Genomic DNA, 24,670 nt, shown 5'->3' on the forward strand with positions numbered 1-24,670 from the left:
ATGAGGAAGTCACAACCAGGCCGAATCAGTCCTGGCTGCTCCACCGTGTTGACAACATGATGAGAGTGATGAGACAGTCACAGCCAGGCCGAATCAATCCTGGCTGCTCCACCGTACTGACAACATGATGCGAGTGATGAGACAGTCACAGCCAGGCCGAATCAGTTCTGGCTGCTCCACCGTGTTGACAATAATTATGGTGAGAGGGATGAGACAGTCACAGCCAGGCCAAATCAGTCTTGGCTGCTCTGCCAAGTTGTCAACATGGTGAGAGAGATGAGGAAGTCACAGCCAGGCCGAATCAGTCCTGGCTGCTCCACCGTGTTGACAACATGATGAGAGAGATGAGGAAGTCACAAGAAGACCTTATGAAGTTACTGCAAAAGACCTTATGCAGCCATCTCTTATACCTTAATTTCCCTGAGGGTCTGAAAAGGGGGTGTTTGAGGGCACTGAAGGTGCTGATGAGAGAGATTAGGAAGATGCAATCAGGCCGAATGTGACCCGACTGCTCCACCGTTACGGCACATTGTGAGAGAGGTCTGATAGCCACAACCCGGCCAAATGGGACCTGGCTCCGCCAACATCGTATCAAAACAGTGAGCTACATGTAGTTGAAACAGTCACAACCAGACCTTAAAGGCCTGGCAGCTCCATTTTGGCAACCAGTGATTGAAATGAGAGTGTCAGATCTAGACCAAAGGTGAGAGGAGACTGTCCCAACCTGGCAGAATCGGACCTGACTGCCGTGACAAAGACAAGTCTTGCTGCCCAACTGACTTGTCAACACGGTGAGACAGATGAGACAGCCACAACCAGGCCAAATCTGCCTTGGCAGTACCAAATAGGACCTTGCTGCCCAACTGTCATTTCAACATGATGATTGAGACAAGAATGTCACCACCAGATAACTTAACTCACCATACTTGCAAGATGTGGCTTCCCTTGCCAGACGGTGAGGCAGCCAAGTCCCATTAGGTCTGGTTGTGGCTGTCTTATCCCTTCGTGTTGGCAAGGTGTGTCACAACATATCGCCTTCCTTGGACAACCAACAACCAGGAGAAGTCACAATCTTGAACATTTTGGCCCTTTGGAAGAACAAGGGCTCCTGAAGTCCTGTGATGGGAGGACAAGGGTCGGCATGACTTGAATCCACCTTGGGGATAGTAGAGTGAGGACTCCAATATAGGGCAGGACAAGGATGGGAATGCCATGAATCTATGATTTAGGAATCAATGATACAGAGGCAGTCGAATCCTGAGGTTTGAAAGTTCAGGGAGGAATGGTAGGGTCCAGTAAACATGTTTATTAGGTAGCCACAAAAAGAAGATTTAAGGACCAACTTTCAGCAAAGCAAGTTGTATTTTCAATGTCCTGCCATCTGGTGAGAAGATCGGGTACCAATCTTCAATCTTTTCACTCAAGCTTTTTCCATGAACAACAAAACGACAAAACTTATCTGTATAAAAATGTTTATTACCGGGAATTTTTTCAGCAAATTATAAAATAAACAACAAGTGGGATAACTCCCAAGAAATATGCGGTTGCAGATGTCAAAGAACTGTAAACCTGAATGTGAAAATGAGGTGCTATTCAATCAATCAGGATCGATTGAATGGGCCAAGATTTCAATTGACCAAAGACACCTTGTACCAGCAGAAACATGTCACAACCAGAAGGCAAGGAGAAGAATTACATAAAATGAATATTAATCATATACAAGATACATGTACTAACAATATTATTACACTTCAATAAAAGACAAACAGTCTTTCTTCCAGCAAAATGTACAGAATCTTTCCCAACCTGTATAAAAGTAGAAATGCATACAGTTGTCACAAATCTCATAGACTAGACCATACAGGGCCAAAATATAGCCATTTTCTTTTAATTTATTATACATGTACTTCTATGATAGATGCGCTTTGTTCCATGGACTTCATTGCAGAATTTTGCTCCATTTTTAGTCTAACATGTTTTTTAGTCTTCTAATATGTTTTTTTGTCTTCCAACATATTTTTTTGTCTTCCAACATATTTTTTCAGTCTTCTAACATTTTGGTATAAATCTATCTACTTAGGAGGCATGCCATTTCAATAACATAGGAGTCATGATTCACGTGAAATAAAAATTTGTGTTTTCACCTGAATCGTGAGGCATAAATCACAACATGCCACTTTATATAAATTTGGTCATATGCTCTGACACAGATCTCTGTATTTTATGTATTTTCAAAATTACATTCTCACCTTGCAAAACAGCTTTGAGAATAGCACCATATGTACATGTAGCTCTGAGATAGAGATTCACATGCAAGACAGGGACTAACAGAAATCACCAAAAACATATGACGTGCTTCCTTACATGTACAAAGAAATTACTTTTTGCCAAATGTTTTTGAGGATACATACATGTATCTATATATGTACACCCTAACTGTCCTGTTAGGAAATTCTTCAACATAACATGAATTTTTAAGTACACATACACAAAAAACATACATGTAGATCCTACCAACAGGAGACACGCCCTCCAGATGATGCTCTGATTCCTCATCTTTCTATCTCATTGGATGACGTCGTATCAGGAGGCAGCTGTTCAAACTTACAAGGTCAGTCTACCTGCTGGCAACCCCCACAAGATAATAACCATGCAACTTGACAATCATCAAAAGTTTTCTATTCACAATTCAGATTCCTGTTCCTTGATTCTCTCCTCAAGGTCGGCTTGTACAGTTTCCTCGTAAGTTGGAAGCTGGAAGGACACGAATTAGAAATAATATAATCTTAGGTTATTTACACACCTTGTTAATACCACGTTCCTGCACCAAATCGTATCCCATGTAAGCAAGCCCAAAGAAAACCCTTATAACCTCACGACATCTCGGCTACGTCTCTATGGTGATGGACCTATCAAATTTTGACCACACAGAAATAATATTTTTGTGGATTTATTAACTGAGCGATGCTTTGTTCCACATCAACATCATTAGTCTCCTACAGTGTTAGCTGTTTCAATGCAGTCTCCTTCCTCACACTGTTAGAATAGACTGGAGTCTACACAGACCTGCAAAGCATAGGATAATTGAAATCAGATGCACTCAAAAAATTGAAAAGAAACTCACCCCATCGTTGTCAGCAGCATTGGGATTGTTTATTACTGCATCAAAATAGGAAGGTGGAGGGGTGGTACATGCACCCCTCACACTGTCAATGTCTCCGTCAGGCAAGTAGGGCTCAGACCTAGCACCATCTGTGCAGGGAGGAAGTGTGGGCTGGTCACCGAAGTCCATAATCATGTGAGTAGGTCCTTGCGGTGTTGTGGGTCCAGCATAGAGATTTACAAACGGGGGTGGAACACTCATAGTCCCCGTGTTGATCTGGAAATTGAAAACACAATGCAGAAAAATCGGGATTATCATTGAATTTGGATCCAGGTCCGATTGCTGAGAACACTCAGTGAGCTACATGTATACCACTCCCTGCTCTTCATTTCGCTATCAATCTTTAGTAGGTTAAAGCGACTTGCGCCGAGTCACAACAAAATAACTCAACTTGTGATCTGCACTGACCATGTTTTCTTTTTACCATGAATGAAAAGGGGTTGAGAGTACCTGAGATTCTTCTCCAAGATGCGAGGTTAGGCGATCTGGCATTGGGTACCTCATGAGTGGCCGACGGCCATTTGCAGAATCAACATTTTGTTGTTGTCTTTCTGCAACTAAGACCAAATTTAGTCCGACCGAGTTATACTACATGAACATCAAATTTCAGAGCAGATTTTGTGAGACTTTTTAAAGGAAATCAGTTGTTCCAGAAAAGTCCTAGTCTCATCTGACAGACTCTTGAATATTCATACACTGCGTTGTGAAGAGCACAGAATTTTACTTCCTAAAATGTCGCTGATACATCCAAAAAAACCTATTTCAGGTTCTTACCCAGGATTGAACTCAAGACCATTGGCCAGGCTATACGGTCATGTTATGTAACACTTTATGGCAAATAAATGTACAACTAACCTCGTCTGATCCTTCTCTGTTGATTTTTTTTCCTCAGGTAACCTATGTAGCCACCCACGATAATCAAGATTATGAAAACACTAAACACTACAGCACCTATCATCCACTGTTCTGAAAATATACCACATATCAAGACATTAGATCATAAACTTTCTTTGGTAACCCGTACTTTGACAGCTTGAACTGTAAACTGTCAGTCACTTTAACATATAACAACATCTTTTTGCGTGTTGCTTGGAATTCTGTTGAGCATGTAGAGGGTTTACTCGCCTAATGACCCCACAGCTTTCTGCCAGGGCCAGGGAGGGGCTGGGAGTCTATCACCTCACACTCTCAATAAGAATTGGGTCTTTTGTTAGCCCTGGAACAGATACGAAAAGACATTGGCCAAATATATGCCTACCTATCACAGGCTTTGACTTCCCATATAGGCAGTTCAATTCATCAGACCCGTCTTGACAATCCTGTTTTCCATCACACTGCTGCACTTGTGCATAGCATTTGGCATCACTCACACATCGCTTTATGTCATGATTATAACAGGGAACTGAAATAACATGTATAGTATCTTTAACATATAGTATATACCTACTGCATGCAAATACGACAACACTCAAGACTAATTTATTACAATTATGATTGTACCCTTCCATCACTTATCAACTGGGAGAGGACAAATTGGAGGCCTTTCATTTGCTTAACTTAGGTTACATCCTCCGGCGGAAAACAGGGTAACTAGGCCAATATTTACTCAACGGGCATGGCATCTTATTATCATAACACTTGCCCCATGGCTTGAAGTATACTTCTGCATTGAAAGGCGTTCTTTGATACACTGACACTTGTCAGCGGAAAGCATCACATAAAAGCTGTCAACCCTTATACAATAAGTTAACAAACAAATTTAGGAATCCAAGTTAATAACAACTCACCACATAAACTCTTATTCTCTACACACTGGCCATCTTCTCGACAATGCTGAAGGGGAAATTGGCAGTGCGGGGCTGAAAGAAACAGAAACTTTTTAACCACAAAAAAGATAGATCATCCGTAAGACCAACCTTAGAGGGAATCTGTGGACAACACCATCACCAAATCGTCTCTGTCTCAATGAGAGCATCCTGCATGTTCTGTGGTGGTGAATTCAAACTTTGCCTAGTCGTGGGTTTAGGCTCAGTTGATTCACATTTAGGTCCGATGTGATGTCAGAAACATCCAAGGCTGACATATCATTGCCCCACAACATAGCTTCAGCATCAGAAGAACTGATCAGGAGAGAGGCGAATTGCAACAAGCTTTTCGATCGAACAGGACATTAAGCAACCAAATTTTATAAGGCAGACAAAAAGGCAGGGGTAAAAGGGTTCAACTGGTTGTCTCAAGGCAACAAATATATCCAGTTTAAGAACAGGATCGGGGTTTGAGTGAATGATACAAATTCTCCCTGTACATTCATCTTTGCTCCTTATTGAATTCTCCATGGTTTCATGTATTCATTCATGATTCAGGTTATTGGTCGAATAATTCACTTTCTGTAGCTGGGCCATTCCTGTTCTACTTACGACATTCATTTTCCGATTGTGCACATTTCCTAGGGAAGCCATTGCATCTGATAACATAGGTGAATGCTGAATAAATCTGCTTGAAACGACATGGTCTTACTGAAAATGAACAAAGACGCTATTAAGAGAAGATATAGCAACAGACAAAATGAACAATACGCTAAATATGGCCAAGATCAGTGTCTCCATTTTCAATGTCCATAGATTTTTTTTAAGACTCATCGAATGACGTCACATCAAAAATGGAATTCAGGGAGCCACTTCCAAGATTTTGAGACTCCTAATATATTTTACATGAACCAACCCAAGCTAATCCCTAAGCTACTCCTCTTTTTAAACGGATTAAAGGAGCTGTTGACTGCTTCTAAGATGAAAACTTACAGCAATATTCATCTGAGATGACACAGAGGTCAATATCTTCACACCAATATGGTCGGTGGTAGGGACACTTCCCTTGCTTTGAATCTGAAAATTTCAAAATTTACAGTTTTTTTTCCTTCTCAAGTCCGTCTACAATGCACAGATCATCATGTTACAAACAATAACAGTAACCTTTTTTCTCCATATGAGTATGACTGTATAGGGCTAATTGCAAATACAGTTGTAGCACTTTCTGTTAACAAGTACCTTGGAATTCTAATCGCGTTTTCAACTTCAAGTCCTAGTTTGATAATCAAACTCAACCAGTTGCCACATTGCTGCTGATACTTACGACAATCAAGGTAGTGTTCGACGCAAGTTCCATTCAAACACTTATGTTTCTTCCACCCATGGCATCTCCCAACTTCAAAGGGGTCCATCGTCCATGATTCATAGGTCAGCATCAGGGCCAACCAAACTGTGAGAACAAATCAAAGAGAATCTATAGGCCCTATAGGCTAGGCATGATGAAATAAACACTTGAACAATTGGCTAAATGAGATGAGATGTTCTCTCCGAAATCGACCAAAGTTTGTGAGGGACCAAGTTTCGTCTGAAAATAGATAACTGTTTTACACACGGGACATAAGGCAATACACATGCAGCATAGCAGGTAAACGTCAACGGGTTATTGTCGGACGTCAGTTCGCCAAGAAAACCAAAGGAATTGAAGGATTCATTGAACCATGGAGGTATGGTCAACCATCGAACTTTTGAGATATGTTGAAATTTGCACAAATCAGCGAAAAACGCACCAACTGGCACTGGACGGTATTTTGATCACGAGGCCGACGCACATCCCAAGTTCAGTGTACACATACGTCGGTAACAACAGTAAAATAGATAGTTTCTTGTTAGCCGCCTATTGAGTAGCACTTTGGGTTTCAGAAACTCTGCTGGTAGGCCCTATGACCCATATTTTGGGTATTGTAAAATTGTTATGACAAATATATTAAAGTAGAAAGAAAGCTTTTTAAAAAAAACGATATAAGATTCGCCAGGGTTTGAATCTAATTCGAATCCGGGCCTGATAGGCCTATTGATAAACGTTCATGGATGAAAAATGGAAAGAAGACCTTTTAAAAAAACGAAAAAATACATTCGCCGGGGATCGAACCCGTGACCACCCAATCTAAAGCGCAGCGCTCTAACCGCTGAGCTATCAGGGCGTTCATGTTTGACGTGAGATATTTGGCAATCTGAAGACAGGCCTTAGGGTACGGGCCATGATTGTGGCTAGGTCACGCTGGCGGAAGAGTAATTGGGTGCAAATAGTTCAAGGTAACCGTATAACACAATATCGCTATAGATATTTCTTAATATATCGTATATATTGCTCGGTGATTTTATTGAAAATGTTTGCAGTTGATTTAAATGTTTGAATGGTTTAAAAACAAAATTTTTAGAAGCGAGGTCAACATGGTCAAAAGAAATAGTTTTTTCTTTTTTTCTTTCGCTGACCCATTGAAAAGATTATAATGCATTAACATACTGCAATTTCTTTTAAACATATTGAAAGACAAAGAAATACCAGCCCACCAAACTTTGAGGGCCGCTGTCCACACTTTCGTCCACACTTTCGTCCACACTTTCGTCCACACTTTCGTCCACACTTTCGTCCACACTTTCGTCCACACTTTCGTCCACACTTTCGTCCACACTTTACACCTACCCCGGGTTGCGCCACCTGGTAGATATCCACATCACTAAAACTTGGTTGTCAATCATAACAACATGGCGGATTCCCCTTCAGGTGCTCGAAGTTGTCCCTAGTTTTCCTCTCCCAGTTGCTTTATTCATTGTGCGATTACTTTGATTTTGTGTTGGACTCAATGTCTCATGGCCTGGATACTATTTGGCCTATAGGCCTTGGTGTTGGTCAATTTCAAACGGGTCTTGTGTCCAGGTAGTAAGTCATAAGTGAAATTAACCTGTCCATGGTTGGTCCATCCATGCCATGCACTCCATGCTATTGCCAGCAATGAACATGTTGTTAGATTTCTACCGGAAGACAAGGCTTTGTTTGTAAACAAGGGTAAACTAAAAACTTGGGTATTGATTACACTACTGTACAGTAACAGTAGATGATGATAGTGTTAGTGTAGGCTATACAACAATGAACAGTTTATTCAAATGACGTTTTGCATACTTAAATATGTCATGCAAGTGAAGTCGACTATGTGACAGTTTGCAGTTTGTGGCATCTTTAAATCATATTTCAAGTTCTATGGACTATACCTAGGCCTAGTGCCGATCCACTGGCATGGTGCACTGGCCATGCTTTGTCCCTTTGCCTTCGGGCTTCACAAACGTCCTCCCTGTCTCATCTGAACCTCCCTGTGCCTGTGCTGCGCTCAACTTCATTAACTTAACACACGACACACCTTATGACTGTTCCGGTTTCACAAAGTTCCTACACTGTGTTCGACTCTGGTCAGTTGGCGCCATTGTGCAATCGATAACTCAAATTTAAATATGTGACCCATCACAGCAAAACCAGGCGCATGTCGCTCTGAGCTTGGCAGGTTGAGACGGACTGTCTGTTCATTTCTCTATTGTCTGCCTTTTGTGAAATATGAGCACATCAATTTCTTCCATTATCTTCTGGTGTCATTTAGGCTCTTCTTCTGTGCGACAAGCGCCTGGTTTTGCTGTGACGGGTCACATATAGTGAACTTGATTCTGACTAATAAAACGGCTCTTGATATCTCATATCATCTGTTTCAGAGTGATTATCTGACAACGATCTTTTACTTGTAAAAAATGGAGCAACTAACTTGAGAAGAAAGGAACAAAGGCATATAGCATTGTCCGAACGCCCTGTCATATCTAGATCGCCAAAAGAAAGAACTGCTACTAGTGCTATTCATCGGTGCTATTTGTATGTTGTGATATTCAGTGCAATAAGTTGACTAAAGATGGCGCTACCATCATCAGTAGAAGAACAAATCGTTGTCATTGACACAGGATTAAAGACGCTTCGGAACACCCGGGTAAGTCCATAAGTCTAATGAAGTGTACTGAAGTAGTTTCGTGTTAGTCCCAGACTGCTGATTCATGAGATCAGTTCACCATGCAGAAATGCTGTTGTAATTGGAATTAAACTGTAATTATCTCATCTTTTGTTATAATATATAAGACATCGGCTTCATACTGGGTTGGTGGAATGTATTTTATTTCGAATATATGCCTGTCTTTCTTCAGATGCTTGGCTTTAGTGAATTCAAGGAGTTGTACACAGCTTGTGATAGACATCATCGTGATGTTAAGCTTGGACACCTTACTGGGACACCTAATGACCTTTTGTAAGTATTTCATCATTGACTGATAAATGATATTGCCATTATTTGGGAAATGTCCATGATAATGGCAAATGCCAAAATTGTTTTTGAACTAGAGAAAAGAGAGCTCTACATGAACAAGTTCTGAAGTCTGGAAGAGTGAAAGCGTTATCCGTGAACTGTCTATGATTATGATACTATAAATAAGGATGTCACATTCAGGCAGAGACATAAATCAAGGATGATGTCTCATATTGTTGGAGGCTGTGGCAGACCCTTTCATGGTTGAGGTTGGAGCAGATCGATTCAAAGGAAGGACGACTCATTTACAACCCCCTCAAATCACTGGTGGTCAATGATCATGATATCCTCTAAGTCCATATGGTGCCCAGGGCAGACAATGCGGATGTGCTTGAGATTGAGACTGGTTGTGCTTTGTCTCATATGCTCAATGAAATGAGTCTTTGACTTTAAAGTCCTCCTGGTCGTAACTCTTTGTGTTTTGAATAAGGGGTTAAATTCTATTTGAATTTTGAACACACCATCACAGACCGTCACACCATTTGCTTAACGTTAATAGCAAATTTTTATTTTTATTTTTTCACTTATCTTCTTATATTTTCTTTACATTGCATGGTTGTTTCCTGTCCTTCATTTGTATGAGAAAACATGTGTTTGTCATATCCTTGGCTATATATTTACTTGGCCTTCTTTTCAATTTGTATGAATATGTTGTTTGAATAAATCACTTCGTTGAGGCCTATTGTAATAGTTATGGTATTCGTAAACTCTATATGGTATTAGCACGTTTAGAGGCCCTATTTTCATTACTTTCATAGGGGATTACTTCCCAATGAAAACTTCTCCCATAAAACTGATTACAGATTAGGTGCGATTTCATATATTCCGCTGTGTGAAATTGTACTTGAAAACAGATAAGCCAACATGTATGATTTAGTCGATGTATGTATAAAACACATGCTGGCAGTAAATAATAAACCAGTGTTTAGTTGGATGGTGTTTTGATTATTTCTTTCCAGACAAAAGGCTTATGATGATACCCAGTTTTATTGTATTCTCATCCGTATGTTAGTAGAGGCGTCGCTGTGAGTATCTGTGTGTTTTACATCTCAAGTGAAATTTTGTTCCAAGGTATGACGGAAATGGTCAGTAATATCAAGCCGGCTAACTCCAACCAGAGGGACGGAGAACGAGTTATTGTTTTCTAGTATTGAACTATTATAGTCTTTGGAGTGTGACCTGCACAGGCCTTCCATCTCGGGAAGATCCCAAATTTGGATTAATATGCCGTATGACTGAACTGAACCGTTAATACCTCTCGACCAGGCACACTTTAGTCAAAGGTAACATCCAATGACCTCAAGTTCGTCCCTTTTTTGTGACTTTTTCTTGAGAGATAAAAAAATTACATTTTGTTGTCCTTTTCAGTTCCATTGGACTCCGCCAGAAGAATGATTTACAGAAGATCTACAGTTGGTACTTGGCAAACAAACATGTGCTCCACGCAGCTCCAGTAAGTTGGACTTGTAAAACCTTCCAATGCACAATAAATGGTTACTCTGTGCATCTGAAACAACCACAAAAGGACAGGGACAAACAGTTTGAATAGGCTATATTCCTCTGTAGAAGTGCAGTACTTGATAGGGTTGAGCAACTTGATACACCTGAAGTCATGCAAATTCAGTCAAAGGCTTTCCATTTTGTTGTTTTCCTCTGATCTTGCAATGAATCAGAGCTTTATTTCTTTTATAAACTAAAATTCAATTCTTCTCTGCAGCGCTTTGGCAAGGCACACCTGGAAGCGGAGAGTAAGGAAGCACTTCGAACATCCTCCACTTCTCCGACACTGTTCCGGCCAAAGTCCAGTAAGTCTGCCCGAAAGAAGTCTGCTACTGGCCGAGGGAAATCTGCCACGCAGAGAGAGAAATCACCGACCCTGAATTTGTCTCCTTGGTCAAAGGAAAAGATGAAGAATCAGAAAAATCTCCAGGCATCTGAGGTAGGGTCTTATAGACTTGTATAGAGACAGGAATGACTTTTAACACAGTGACCTCACAACAAGTTCACTCCTCCGGAGAAAAGAAAATCAAGGACCTAATTTTGGGCAGTTATTCTAAACATTAGTTAGTAGTATTGTTTATTTCAGGCAGTTCAACCAGAAGGAGAGGATGAGGAAAAAGAGAATCAGGTTGATGTTCCCCGGAACACCCCAATCCCTGAGGACATTGCTCGGCCAAGGATGGTGCATACCATAGCCAGTCTTGTTAACCCCCATGTACATTACCAAGACAACCAGACAGAGGTGGCTAGTCATAGCCCTCAGGGAACAGGTGAGTTTACTCTTGTAGTGTTCTGGATCCCTGATGTCATCACCAGGCCCAGGATGGTACATACCATTGCCTGTCTCTTTAACACCCACTTTCATTCCCAAGATAACCAAACATCCTAGTCACAGCCTAAACTATTCTTCACCACTTTTGCAGCAGCCGGTAAGCCTCCATCAAGTTCTGGGGAAGGAGCGGCCAAACTCCGGATGTGGCAGTCTTACCAGGAGCAGAATTCATATGGACAAGATGTGCTAGGTTAGTTTTGCTACTTTTAATCCGTGTAACACCACAAGCCAGACACTAAAATACGGACAGACAGAGAGTAGTCTCTCTTGTCCCTATGATCAGGTGAAACATGATAATCATTTATGAGTATCACCTGTGAAATAATAAGCTGCTAAGGAAATACAGAGAAAATATCTACCAATCTTTATTCTGCATGGACTGCAATAGAATAGAACTCCTTATGTCAGAGAAACATCTATTTACAATGTTTTCAATGTGGACCTTCTTTCTCAGGAAAGCTTCAGTTCTGTGGTCGGTCAGGGACTCCATATGGTGTTCGCTACGTTGCTCATGGAAATGCGGAGACACCAGAACAGTTTACCTCCGATGTCGTCTCGGCTTATTCTTATATTGAAACGAAAAAGACTGGAGGTGAGTCATCCTGTTTGTCATTGTAACCATGGATACTCAGGCTAAGAAATCATCTGTTAACTTTTGAATGTATCTGGTGAACTCACCTCATTGTTCAACTTTGGCACTAACCTGTGATTGTTAAGTTTTGTCTTTCACAAGGCTAAGCCTAGAATTATAATCTTTCTGTTCAGGTGCCCAACCGGAAGAAAGCCACGTTGCCAAATCGCGACTTGAAGACTTCTACAAGCAATCAGAGAGATACTATCCACACAATCTGCCAAAATATCCCAGTTTCAAGCCAAAGTTGACCCATGCTGATGAGCAGAGGTGTGACTCGGCTCGATCTTCTAACAGGTATGTATACGCCATTCAAGAGATGTGGTATTAGAACTTCATAATGACTTAGCTAGATTGAATGAAAATGACCTGTCTGTGATAAAATCAGTGCATTTTATAGAGAGATGACGTATTCTTTGCAGAGGTATGTTACGTGGGTATACTGTATTTTGATATCAAGTTTTTGTATTCTGTTTCAGATCTGAGTCTGACGCCCAAAATGTTGCTCAAGAAATCAAACCAGCCGAAGTTAAACTGGACACATTGGTGACCATGATTGACTCTGTGACTGACGATATGTCCTATTATAAAGAAAAAGTAAGAAACCCAAGCCTGTAGCTAGCTATTTGGCCCCCTTTGCCAATTTGGTGTACCAAGATAAAGAATGTCTTTGTTCTCAATAGATATTTATGGCATTTTGACCATACAGGTTGAAGGGAAAGTAAAGTTTTCATCATCATTCTGGTGTCATAGTCTAGATTTAGGCCTTTGCTTTTGCTTTCACTTTTATGCTAATCCAAGTACTATCAACTAGAACCTGCTGTGTTCTGATATTAGTTTTGACAAGACAAAACTGATATAATCCATGGACAGTAAAGCAATATGAAAGGGTAGGATGCCTTTAACTGTCTGCTTTGTGGCTCAAACTTATGCATTTCTCTTCATGCAGATTGCTCCAGGCCCAAGTGCAGGCTTCACCAAGCCAGTATTACCAGTGGATGAAAGTCCTGCACCTAGACCCAAGACTTGTCCTCCCTCTGGTGCTTCGCCCACTCCAAGATCGTAAGTAAAATGATTTGGTTGAGAGCACTATTAACAACGACATTGGGTAATTTGCATAGAAATGTCGGAGGAACCAACTCGGCAACATACAATGTGAATATAACGGACACTTTATGTATTGAATCCTTCCCAACTGCTTTCTTCAAAGGCTTATGATCAGCACTATCACCCACCTCTGTTCCAGTGACAGACACCAGTTGGTCCCAACAAGAATACAGCCACCGGACACTTCCGAGTACAACGTCCATTTCCGGCGTGATTCTACGCCCGCCCCGCCATCTTCTGTGGTACAAGCTGTAGACTGGAGAGGGAAGGTTGAACCGGATACAACACGTTACAGGTAAGTAATCAACTGAAGTCACCGATGCTTTGGTTGATTCAATTAGTTCTTCCCAAAATAACTCTTAGGGGTATGTTGACTGGACATTTTTGGTAGGTTATTCAAATTTTATCTTTTCGTTGACAGGTGGCAAGACACAGGCTTTGGCAGCCACACGTACGTCAAGAAGTTAGGTAAACAAAGGGTGAGGTCTGCTGGTGCGTCGTCTGCTGGCTCAAGGCCTAAAACGGCACCAATGTCAACCAAGGAGAAGTGGAAGACGGAGAAACCAAGCGATGCCAACCAGACCCTTCCTGGTGCTGCCACCCATGGTACCAAGGAGATTGATGCACAGACAGTGGACTCGTTGGTCAAAGTTTATCATCTAGGTGGCAATTCTCCTGAGGCGGGCCCGTAAGTGCCTTACTATAAACAAAGACATTATTATGGGTCTGTTAGTGAAGTTCTGTGATTGGGCGTACATGTATTCCGGATAACCCCACTGCTGTCATTTTGACGAGACTTGTTTTGCTGTTTGATTCAAGATCATGAAAAATGAAATGTTTACAGTTTGCGGGAAATCTTTGAGGGGCTGATGTCCCCCTTTTCTGTTGTCTGATTCAAAGATAATTCCATGTTGCCCCTCTATGAAATGTTCTCTGAACCTGGTCTCGAATTCTGCAGTTTTATTTTATGTTTTCTTCAGGCCTTCCTATATAATGATGTCCAGGTCTTCCATGGGATATTATTTTGGCGTAAGTTCACCTATTTCTGACATCTTTCGATTTTCTTTCTCAATTTCTGTCTTGAAGCAGCAGGGAAGGTACATTCCATTTTCTCAAACCTGGCTTCATAATTTGAGGAAGTTGATTTCCTTGAGTGGAGAATTGGATGCTTTTTATCCCCTTAAAATGTAATATGAATGATGTATATTTATTTCACGACTCTTTTTTTGGGGCCCTATTTTAGGACACACCAACTATTCCTGCAAACCAGCCTCCAAATATGGAATATCTGTCATTCATCGCCCCAAAGAACATCCAAGGTAGGAAAGTTTATTAATCAAACATCTTTGATAGCTGTTCGCCAAACCTTTAAGACACTGATACTTTATAATAGCACCTCTTTTACCGTAGCACCAGCGTTCTACTGCCTCAAGGGGTTAATATTGGTAATAACTTCAGCAATTAGAGACTGTGCTATGCTAAATGCTATTCAGCCCATAGAGATCCCGTATATCATGAATTATTAATATTTCCTCTCGCACAGCGATTACCAATCTATAAACCTTTTTCATTCCAATAAGTAAACGTCAAATATTGACGGCTGAGGTATTTAGTTGTGTGGTGGCCACTCGATCGTTTAGAGTGATATTGGCAGTAAATCTTCCCGCTGGCAATATAATTCAGTCATGTGTGTTATCACTGGAGTCGTTCATTTCTTATTGATTCTTCATGAAATCATGCCAAGGACTATATTTTCCAGTACATTTCTGGGTTTTCCACACCAGAAAGCATACTGAAGAACTGACTTGATCACTCAGTTAACATGACTTTTGGCTATGTTGTTCTACAGTTCTACAGTTTATTTAGTTGTGACATAAGTATCGTCAGAGGTTCAAGAGTTACATATTTCTGAATTCCAGATATTCGTGGGAAGAGAACTGATCCAAGACAGTAAGTACTAGCACAATTGTCTCTATCTCTTTGATTTTTGACTTCTGAATATACATACATGTATTTGCCTGAGGCTAATGAAAATTTCCACCTTGTGGAGCCCTGTGCTCTCTTTTTGAAATATTTGTTTATTTGTCGATTCATTCATTTCAGATCTGAAGCCAGCGATTCTCCATTTCCACGTACCCCTTTACCTCCGCCCCAGACGCCAGCTGGTTACCATGACGATGATAACAACACCTCCACATATGGTATTGATCACCCGGATGTGAATGATCTGGAGGATGAACTCTTAGCTCTGGAGGAATCTCATGTCGGGGTAAATTGAATATTAAAAACAGATCGACTCACTCAGTTGTTTGGAACATCCAAATGTTCATGTCATAGTGGATGCAGTTTGATGCCAATTGTGGCCAGGGTTTTCAAATTCAGCCATCCAATCTGAATTCCTTTATCTCAAAATATAAAATCTCAATGTGTTTTCTTCAGGATGAATCTTACGTCCATTTAGACGATGAACCAGAGCAGGATTTAACAGAGGACAGTTATCCGAGAGCAGAGGAACCAACCCCTCAGACAGGTATCGCAAAGGAGGAAAAAGAGGTTGCCGAGGACTTGTCCCCGGAGCAGGAACTGGTCCCAGATACTGATAGCGTGGAGCAAGATTTCGTGGAAGGAGAATCCCTGTGTAGATCTGAGGCAGCAGATACAATCCTTGATACGTCTGCCAATGTTGACAAAACTGTAAATTTCGATAAAAAGTTAAATGTGATAAATTTAGGATTTGACGAATCAACTCTGGCTCAGGAGCGTGGTGATGATCCGGGTCAATTTGTAGTATCAGCTGTTAAACAGGGCGAGAGGAAAATAGTGGATGGAACTGCACCTTTCAAATCGAGTAATAAAATACCACCTAAAAAGTCTAAAAATCTACCCAAGAATCTTACTGCATCAGATCAGTGGAATTTGTCGCTGAATTTGGATCGGGAAAGAAGGGATCCCCATGCTCATTTGTTTGACCATATTGGAGGAGATCCTTTACGGAAGAAACGTCCACTGACCGGTAGCATCGTACGGAGACCAAAGCCAGAATACGACGTCATTGAGGAACGCGCTCAGAGTGCTGTGCCGGGGAGGATTTTGAACCGAGAGCAAGAAATGGCGAAGAAGATGATTGTGGGGCCCATCAGAAGTGCTCCATCGATTCCTTCACCCTTTGGGGCATTGGGTGCACGCTCACCGCGAACGTTGGGAGCTTTTCAACCAGAATTGGACCAGCATGCACGGAAACTGAATAGTCCAAAACGTTACATGCAAAAAGGTAAGTTAAGCAAAATGTTCTTTCTATAATTGCTTTTGATGATGAATTCTTGTATCATTGTATTAGTCTTGACATCTCAGACAGTGCTGATCAAAGACTTTTGAAGAAATTGTCATTGAGTAGATTTTTAGAACCCTTTTCTTTTTGGGTTTTTTGTGTTTTCCACATGGCATTGAATATCGACGTCAGTTGATCTGTATCCAGTCTGAGAGATCCGTGAATTTCATCTTTTCAAGTGTCAGAAATTCTTCGTCATGAAGTGGTTGTAGACCGCCAGGCTCCCCCAAGCCCGCCACCTCCAGTCACTCCAGCGGCAAGAGATTCAGGATTAAATATTGCTGGTCATGCGTTGATTGCCAAAGGAGAACTAACACATTACTCCCCCTCCGAACCATCAGAACATGGCAACAGTCCACCAGGTTAGTATCAGAATCTAGGCTGGTGAAACAACAATTCAAACTTTTCAATGATTTATGTGATGAGGTATGAAAATGACGTGATTTGTTGATAGTCATGGGCTTAACCTTCTTCGTCTATCTGGTGTATCCTGAAAAAGGCAGTTAAGTTTATTGAAGCCCCTTCTGTCCCCTATATTTCTTGGTCTATTACCCTGTATAGACCCAATGTATTTCTGCTCGTCTGTTCTTTAGTTGATCAGCACTTTTTCCCTTGCTAGTTTATCAAATGACATAGTACCCCAGTTCTCCATAGTGTGAAGTAGTATGGCTCATAAGACAGAAAGATCATTTTGTAATAATTTAAAGAGTATAGCCATATCATCTCAATTTTCCCATCCTAATCATTGGCCGATATGAACAAGACAAGTAAATGCTTTTGCTTCAGCTTTGTACAGAAATGCCAACTGTAAATGTACATGAAGTATGCAGTAAAAGTATTTACTAATACTAGTCTTTAATCACTTTCTCACTGTAGCTATCTCAACCAGAGATTGAACGATCTGAGTACATACACTACATTTCATTGTTCATGTTAACATGAATGTAATTGATGGAATTTATCAGTTTAACTCCTTGCTATTACCTCTTAATTTATTAGAGTGAAGTTTAGAGGTTCCCAGTGTAAGCTTTGATATTTCTCCTCTGCATGCTACTGTGTAGTAAATGTTTAGTGTACATGTGTAGAGACCTACATTTGGCCAACTTTGGACCTGAAGTTTGATTGTCTAAAGAGCAGGTTTTGTTTTAAAGTTCAAGATTAAAGTCTAATGAACTAGTAATCATCACTTGAGCTGATTGGCTCTCAACAAACCTTGGCTTAAACTGGATTGTGTAATCTGAAGTGACAGTGAGTATTACTCCTCCTGGATGGTATCAGTGACCACAAGATAAGATGTCTTCCAAACCACAACTTTCTGGTTTTGAGCTCATTGTGCAGTTATAGTCAAAATTTATCTTCAGTGTATATCTTCACAATTGGAAAAACAGAAAAACAATCAACTTTTGTCAGTTTTGACAGAACAAACCTGGCCTTCAAATCCTAATTTCATTCCTATTCTCTGCATGGTGCTGCTGTTCTTTCTTTCAGCGTCAGCACGTGCAGTCCAGGAGGGAGTCCATATTTATCAAAACATAATGCACCAGCGCCTTTAGTACTAGAACCCATTCGTCACTTGCATTTAATAGTAAAGCATGATATAGAATATTCCCCTACAGTAGTCTGCTTAATTTGTTTGCGCAAGTCCCAAACGCTTAAATGTCTGCATGAACCCTTTAAATGGTGGTGAGGTTTTGTTGCTGTGCGCAAATCCACAATGCCTAGATGTCTGCATGATTCCTTTTTAATAATGGTGCATGTAATATTTATTTGTGATCACAATAGCATTATTTGCATGGTTTTAATTGGTCGATTTGCAAGCTTTGAATTGTTGATTTCAGGGTACATGCTTCATCGCCCCTTTCCCTGTCGTCCGCTGACCCCCGGGGGATTCCCGGTCGTTAATTCAGAAATCCTCATCTAATCAAACTATATTTCCATGTGTCTTTTCATGATTCTAACTATCTTCAGATCAAAATATTTAACAAAACTTAATGAAATTTGTGTTAAAAGAACTGTATGTTGTGGTCTTTTGGGTCAACCCTCTCAATCCTGAATGCTTAATTTCTACAAAAAGGGAACGCAAGTGACTTCAGAGTTAAACACGGTTTCAACAACGTGATTACATCAAAATGTAATGATGTGACAGTTTTGATGTCATGGAAGTTTCTTAGGAATTAGTTGACAATGGTACCTCAGTGAAATTACCAAATATATCGTAGAGTGGATCATTCAGTGCTGAATGGTTTGACACTTTCTCAGACCAGTTTCTTCTGTCAGAATCACTGCACAAGCACCATTTCTGTTCTTCAATTCTTGATGCCTTTTTCGATGCAAAGTCAACTTCTCTTGTCATATTTTTATCCAAAAGATATAAATTTGATATGTTTCTTATGTCTATCACAGCCAATGCAAAGTCTACGTAGTTTTGCATTGCTTTGTAGTAAATGTTTCACATATTTTTCACCAAGTCATGGACAATATTTTGTGTCATTTAAAAGTGATCTAAGGGGGATTTCATCAGTAATTGATTGCAAAATAGTGTCCATAATCAATGGGGATTTTAAAATATCAAGTATACAGGCATATGCAAAATATTGCACTTTTCGATTGAAACAAAAGTTAGAAATCTGTGTCAAGAAAGATACTTTGGTTAAAATTTGGTTATTCTTTATTTCTGGTTCACAAGTGTATCTTTTACAAACGCACCAGCGAGTGATCTTTGTAGATAACTACTGTATCAGTAGAGTCTTCTATTGCACAAAAGTGTCAGTATTAAACCTACTAATGTGTGTTGGAATTGGTGCACAGTTCACTTTTGCACAAAGCCTTGCCCATGACCAGTGAAAAAAATGTATTCAATTCTTATGCGGCTTGAAGCAATTTCTACTCTAGGGGATAAGATTTTTTGGGAGAATTATTGCCAAATCCTTGTTGAATATGAGCCAGCATTTAACACAGCCAGCATTGGGAATTGCTTCATGCTCTGTGGTTTGACTTATGGTTCAGGCTTCCTGACTTCATCCCCCCAGCATCACCTTATAACACTAACTAACCTTCATGTCCAACTCCCCTTACTAGCCCGAGAGGACTGTCGGCAGGAGCTGAATCATGATGGTGGACTGGGAACAGAGCGTGCTGCAGCCAGGAGGGCGAGGTGAGTGAAAAACTTTAACAGATGGCGATGCCAAAAGATTGTGGCTCTGCAATTGTTATCTCACTTGGAGAAGAAGAACCTCTTCAGATTGCCTGTAAAAAAGTAGTACCCAGAGGAATCTTGAGTCGCTTTCAGATTTCACTGCAACATGGTCCAATTTAAAAATCCTACTGCTCGTTTCTATTTCAGTCAAAAGTCTCAAGTTGGGGCAGCCACAGGTGTGCGGAGAGCCAGCTCAGACTGCTCCAGCAAATCTTTTCATGGACGGCCCATACCTGACTATGTGGAAGCAGAAAACCCGGTAAGTAAGACCCAGGCTGAAGATTTAAACCCACTGGGGAGGGGTGTTGCTCAACCAATCTGGATATGCACATCCTTGTTTGTTTAGGCAAGTAATTGGTGCTAATTCTTGTCTGGTGCAGTCAAAGCCCAAATTCTGTGGTTCTTTCTCTGCAAAACCCCATGGAGATACGAAACCAACTACTGCAAACACAACTTTCCATCTACTCATCCCTACCCACTCGGCATGCTCGGGGAGGGGACAGGTCTAGGATGAACTTGATTTCGACAAGATTTGTCTTCTTTTCAGGATGATGTCGCAGCCACTGTCGAACGACACCAACAAGCCAAAGCTGCAGTAGACATTCAAAGGTACAGATGATATATTTATCTTGCTCGATTTCGACTGAAAATAACCGACACCGTCAGTAGGCGATCGGTGGTGGTATGGAACATTAATGCTCACAAAAGCAAACAGAGAAAGAGCATCTGTTGATACATGTGTGACCTAGAGTGAGTAAAGACTTGACTTTATGTATTCTTTGCACAACAAACCTTTGATCACTTTGGCTACGCAATTATTAGATACTGTCTTTGTTTTAGGATTTTCCGAGGTTACGTCGCCAGAATAAGTTATAAACAGATGCAGAAACTTGATCGAGAGAAGCGGGAAGGTTTGGAGGATAAACTCAAGGCTGAGAGAGAGGCAGAAAGGTTAGTGATGGAATAATGTCTACCACCAGAACATGATGACAGTTCTGAGACATTTCGTATTTTCCAACTCAGCCCTGTCAAAGCGGCAAGAAATCAACAAGTGTAGGCCTGCCATCGCATAATGGCTGATGTATTTGGTAATTGGAGCAGTTATTGGCTTTCTGTGGTTGTACCTCTGAATAAAGACTACCTGAAGGCTATGTTTGATACTTATCTTGAAAACAGATTCAGAACTACTTTTAATGCTTAAAATTGTACTGCGTCTTTTTCTAGGAAATACCGTGAGCATTTAAAGACCAAAGAAGCCATTAGAAATCGTGAAGCAGACAAATGCGCCAAAGATTTTGCCATAAGTTATGAGCAATTGAAAGGCTTCCGGGAGAGAGAGAGAAAATACAAGGAGGAAATCAACAAAAGAGAGTAAGGACTGCCTTTGTATTTTACTGAACTGACCCACCTCTCCCAAGTCTGAGTGACATGACCATTTTCTTCTTTGACTGGAAGCAAATGTGTCTGTCAACAGTAGCTGATTTTAGTCATATTCTAATGCCAATTTTGTCTTATTGAAGTATGTGTATTCTTTTTCAAAGGCTTGCTATGAAGAATTACCAAGATGCTGACAAAAGGGAACAGATTGGTCCACATGTCTATATATACCAGTAAGTCCTGATATTAAGTTCATCATCATTCCAGTGCTTCTCAAGAGATCCAATTCTGTGGTCCACATGATTTAGTTCAGCCTTAGATGGCATATCATATCCATTGAAGGACGTATTTTGAAAAGTCAGTCATAACCAGGAGTGATTCTGTTGATTTAAACGTTGTGCTTATCTGAACTTTTCACAAATATAGAGCATTATTAGTTGGTTAACCATCTCATATCATTCTTATCATCCCAGGTCCTTCCATCCCAAGCAGATTGGGCCAACCAACAAAGAATTAAATCTTGCTGCGACCATCATCCAGCAACATGTGCGAGGTTTCCTCATCAGGAAGCGATTTGAAAAACTTGAAAGAAAGGTGGGTTCTAATTCAGAGACGAGGATAAAAAATGATACACAATGTATATTGTTACTCAGATGCCAGATTATCCTGCTGAAGAGTTTTGTTGTTTTTATAGAATTCTTTCTTAATTGAATTCCTTCAATCTGTTGCCTGATCTTGTCTTTTATCTTGCAGGCTGCCTGGCATTCCACCGACTTCCGTCACTTCATGAGAGATTACAGGGCTTTATTGAAGAGAATCCAACGTCGCCGTGGAAACCAGCGTCCCAAGACGCCATTTTCAATAGAGCAGGTGGTCGAGTTTATGGACACGAAAAAACGTAAGCAAAGTGACCTCTCAGTCCCCCTGTCATATAAATATCAAGAGAAAACCTAAAATAACAGTAGGCCTACCCCAGCCCTATGACTGATATAACTTACCAGGTTTTTTCTCTTTAGGATATGAAAGCGTCTTCGACCATAAATCATTTGGAGGAGAATTAGACTTCAATGACCTGTCCGAGTACTTTAGCGAATGTGATCTATATCCATCTCAGCTTGAGGTTGATGAGGCATTTGATGCCATCTTTAGGGGTAAGTCAAAGATTTAGAAAACAGGCCAGATGATCAATACACAAGCATACTTTCATTTCTTCCCGACAGACTTTACGCAGGTCGAGAAAATTTGTCTGAATTTGATATAGATCTCTCCCTGTACAAGAGAGGATAGAATAAGACAAGGTCACTGTTAACATTGGCTTTTGATCCCAAAGTTAAGGGGGCTTATTAGGACTTTCTTGGTGACCAAGAGCCCCAGTTTGGTAAACATACAAATGTACTCTCAGTTACTTTTGAGTTTTTTCAAAAATTTTGCCCTTTAACTTTCAGGTAAAGCTCGCAAAAAGACGAAAGGTCTATCAAAGAAGGAATGCAATGAGATCACGTTTGAACTGTACCCACCAGAGGCAGCAGGAGTCGAGAATGAACGCGTCTCAACATGGATGAACCCCATCATCAATGGAATTGAAGCAATGAAGTTCCTAGGTGAGACTTGAAATAGGACGAGGGATTGTTATCATACAGGATGCCCAACACCTGGGTACCAGGTGGGGGGCTCATTCAATGACATCAGACAAGAGAAACTATGTCAAAATCAGCCGCCAAGGTTAAAACCTGGTGATCTGCCTTGAAAAGGTGCATTGACCTGAAAATGTAGCTGCATTTGCTAGACATGCCAGTCTTTCAGGGAATGATATCTAATCCTTGTATTATATCACTTCCAGATTCGGATCAGATTGGTGTTACTCCACTTGGACCATGCATGACGCTGGTGGCGGCCTCAATCAAGGAGAGGCGAGAGGCAGAACAGGCCATCATCAAAGCGGAGAGGTTGAAAAGAGAAGAGGAAGAACGCATTGAGAGAGATCGTGTGAATACCGAGAAGAAGAAAATCAAGGAGCAAAAGTTGGCTGAATACCTAGCTAAGAAGAACCTATGAGAAAGTGCCAAAATTAACTCATTTGAGATATCTGTATCTTCTGTCTCTCCCATCTGATGGTCCAATAGATTCAACTATTGTTCTGTGAATCCTTTAAATGAAAGGGATGGTACAAGATCTTTTCTTGGGTAATGTGTGGAGATCTCACAAAGGAAATCTCATTAGAATTGTGGCTTTGTACTTTTTTATAGGAATCTGTGCCTCTCTGTTGTACAACTTATTGCTTTCCATTTTACCGTAAGTGGATACATGTATTTTTGCAATCGAAGGGTTTTGTTGACCCATTTGAATGACATCAAGAATTGATTAAGACTAGTCTTTATTTATTGCTGATGACATTAATTGGGTGTTTTGCAGATCTGGTGATCTTACTGGTGAAAAGCCGTTGCTTGACATGCGTAGCTGTGATACTTCCGTCCATCCAAATATTTACATAGATTATTTTTTATCAATTATACAATGCACAGTATGAATTTAAATTACTTGTAAATAATTTCACAGATATTTTATTTTGTTTGGTTAACTTTTGCAGAGTGCTGTTTACATTATTTTTGTAATCATGTTAGAACTACTTGTGAGTTTGTGATAGTCATAGACTGATAGAGCTAAAGAACTTAGCATCATGAGAAATTTCATTTTCAATAGTAGTGTTTGGAGTTGAGGCCAATTAAAGTGCTAATGCTGATTTAGTTACGGGGCCCAGATGTACCGTACAGTTCATGTCATGTCACATGTACAATTAGTATTAGCAGTAAATCCCTCGAAGAGTGACGAATGTTTTTCGTTGGTATTAATGGCACACTTTAGTCGAGCCTGAATTCCGGGCCTATTGAGTGTTCAGTTTGTTACATTGACCCATTGAATAAAATTATGTTCATTACTAAACCTGGCGTCAAATTTGTTTTATCAAGAGGAATGAAGGTGTATTGTTGTCAACTGGCTGAAGTAATTTGGACCCTGTGGAGCCCTGACTCTTCGTAGTGTTGTCCAAAAATGACCAACATCGGGTTGTATGGGGTACAACACGTACATGGCTGTATGAGGTACATGAGCCAATTCACTTCCAACCAACAGGTTGGGCCTGTCTTTAAGAGCACTGTGAGGTAGAACCACCACCCAAGGTGGAGAGGGTTCCAATATCCCAGTTGCCCGTATTGCCTGTCTCTAGTTCATGAGCTCTTTCAAGTAGGTTACTCGAGTTGTATCTGTGGGCCTGTCTTCAAGAGCACGGCCAAATAGAAGCTCTACTCAAGGCAGAAGGGTCCTGGTGACTACTTCAGGT

General features: G+C 40.6%; 2 protein-coding genes across 7 annotated transcripts; one reads left to right on the forward strand and one right to left on the reverse strand.

Annotated features, from left to right (window-relative positions):
* Positions 1-1,463: 1,463 nt before the first annotated feature.
* LOC135493176 (uncharacterized) lies at positions 1,464-7,200 on the reverse strand. Of its 3 annotated transcripts, none has more exons than XM_064780215.1 (10): positions 7,100-7,200; positions 6,293-6,418; positions 5,962-6,045; positions 5,581-5,679; positions 4,951-5,022; positions 4,422-4,565; positions 4,019-4,129; positions 3,614-3,714; positions 3,125-3,379; positions 1,464-2,754 (listed from the first exon to the last, which is right to left on the reverse strand). In XM_064780215.1, the coding sequence occupies exons 1-10, from the start codon at positions 7,173-7,175 to the stop codon at positions 2,683-2,685; spliced, it is 1,140 nt and encodes a 379-aa protein (XP_064636285.1). In that variant the 5' UTR covers positions 7,176-7,200; the 3' UTR covers positions 1,464-2,682. The 3 variants fall into 3 exon arrangements, with proteins under 3 accessions (XP_064636285.1, XP_064636284.1, XP_064636287.1); XM_064780214.1 differs by having other exon boundaries at positions 3,614-3,720; XM_064780217.1 differs by lacking the exon at positions 7,100-7,200 and adding an exon at positions 6,756-6,986 and having other exon boundaries at positions 3,614-3,720.
* Positions 7,201-7,262: 62 nt separating this feature from the next.
* Positions 7,263-24,273, forward strand: LOC135493174 (uncharacterized). 4 transcript variants are annotated; one of them, XM_064780213.1, is made up of 31 exons: positions 7,263-7,281; positions 8,728-8,993; positions 9,205-9,305; positions 10,322-10,387; positions 10,731-10,815; positions 11,080-11,301; positions 11,449-11,632; positions 11,786-11,884; positions 12,149-12,286; positions 12,460-12,622; positions 12,805-12,922; positions 13,275-13,387; positions 13,572-13,727; positions 13,854-14,120; positions 14,413-14,461; positions 14,676-14,751; positions 15,352-15,382; positions 15,536-15,701; positions 15,872-16,703; positions 16,940-17,122; positions 19,839-19,914; positions 20,104-20,215; positions 20,504-20,565; positions 20,797-20,907; positions 21,181-21,327; positions 21,498-21,566; positions 21,807-21,927; positions 22,087-22,231; positions 22,350-22,484; positions 22,779-22,934; positions 23,174-24,273. In XM_064780213.1, exons 2-31 carry the CDS (start codon positions 8,919-8,921, stop codon positions 23,386-23,388), a joined length of 4,473 nt encoding a protein of 1,490 aa, XP_064636283.1. In that variant the 5' UTR covers positions 7,263-7,281; positions 8,728-8,918; the 3' UTR covers positions 23,389-24,273. The 4 variants fall into 4 exon arrangements, with proteins under 4 accessions (XP_064636283.1, XP_064636280.1, XP_064636281.1 ...); XM_064780210.1 differs by lacking the exon at positions 7,263-7,281 and adding an exon at positions 7,724-7,753; XM_064780211.1 differs by lacking the exon at positions 7,263-7,281 and adding an exon at positions 7,777-8,035.
* The last annotated feature ends 397 nt before the right edge of the window (positions 24,274-24,670 follow it).

Source organism: Lineus longissimus, chromosome 9 (genome assembly GCF_910592395.1).
Source record: "Lineus longissimus chromosome 9, tnLinLong1.2, whole genome shotgun sequence".
Classification (NCBI taxonomy): Eukaryota; Metazoa; Nemertea; class Pilidiophora; order Heteronemertea; family Lineidae; genus Lineus; species Lineus longissimus.

Bases quoted from the DNA above. Each gene is read 5' to 3' on its own strand.
- LOC135493176 (XM_064780214.1), bottom strand. From the start codon at position 7,175: ATGAACGCCCTGATAGCTCAGCGGTTAGAGCGCTGCGCTTTAGATTGG. The intron at 5,023-5,580 runs GTAAGTAGAACA...TGTTTCTTTCAG, and splicing joins ACAATCGGAAAATGAATGTC to CCCCGCACTGCCAATTTCCC. The intron at 2,755-3,124 runs GTGAGTTTCTTT...GTGTCCTTCCAG, and splicing joins ATGCTGCTGACAACGATGGG to CTTCCAACTTACGAGGAAAC.
- LOC135493174 (XM_064780213.1), top strand. From the start codon at position 8,919: ATGGCGCTACCATCATCAGTAGAAGAACAAATCGTTGTCATTGACACA. The intron at 11,302-11,448 runs GTAGGGTCTTAT...TGTTTATTTCAG, and splicing joins AAAATCTCCAGGCATCTGAG to GCAGTTCAACCAGAAGGAGA. The intron at 21,328-21,497 runs GTAAGGACTGCC...TCTTTTTCAAAG, and splicing joins GAGGAAATCAACAAAAGAGA to GCTTGCTATGAAGAATTACC.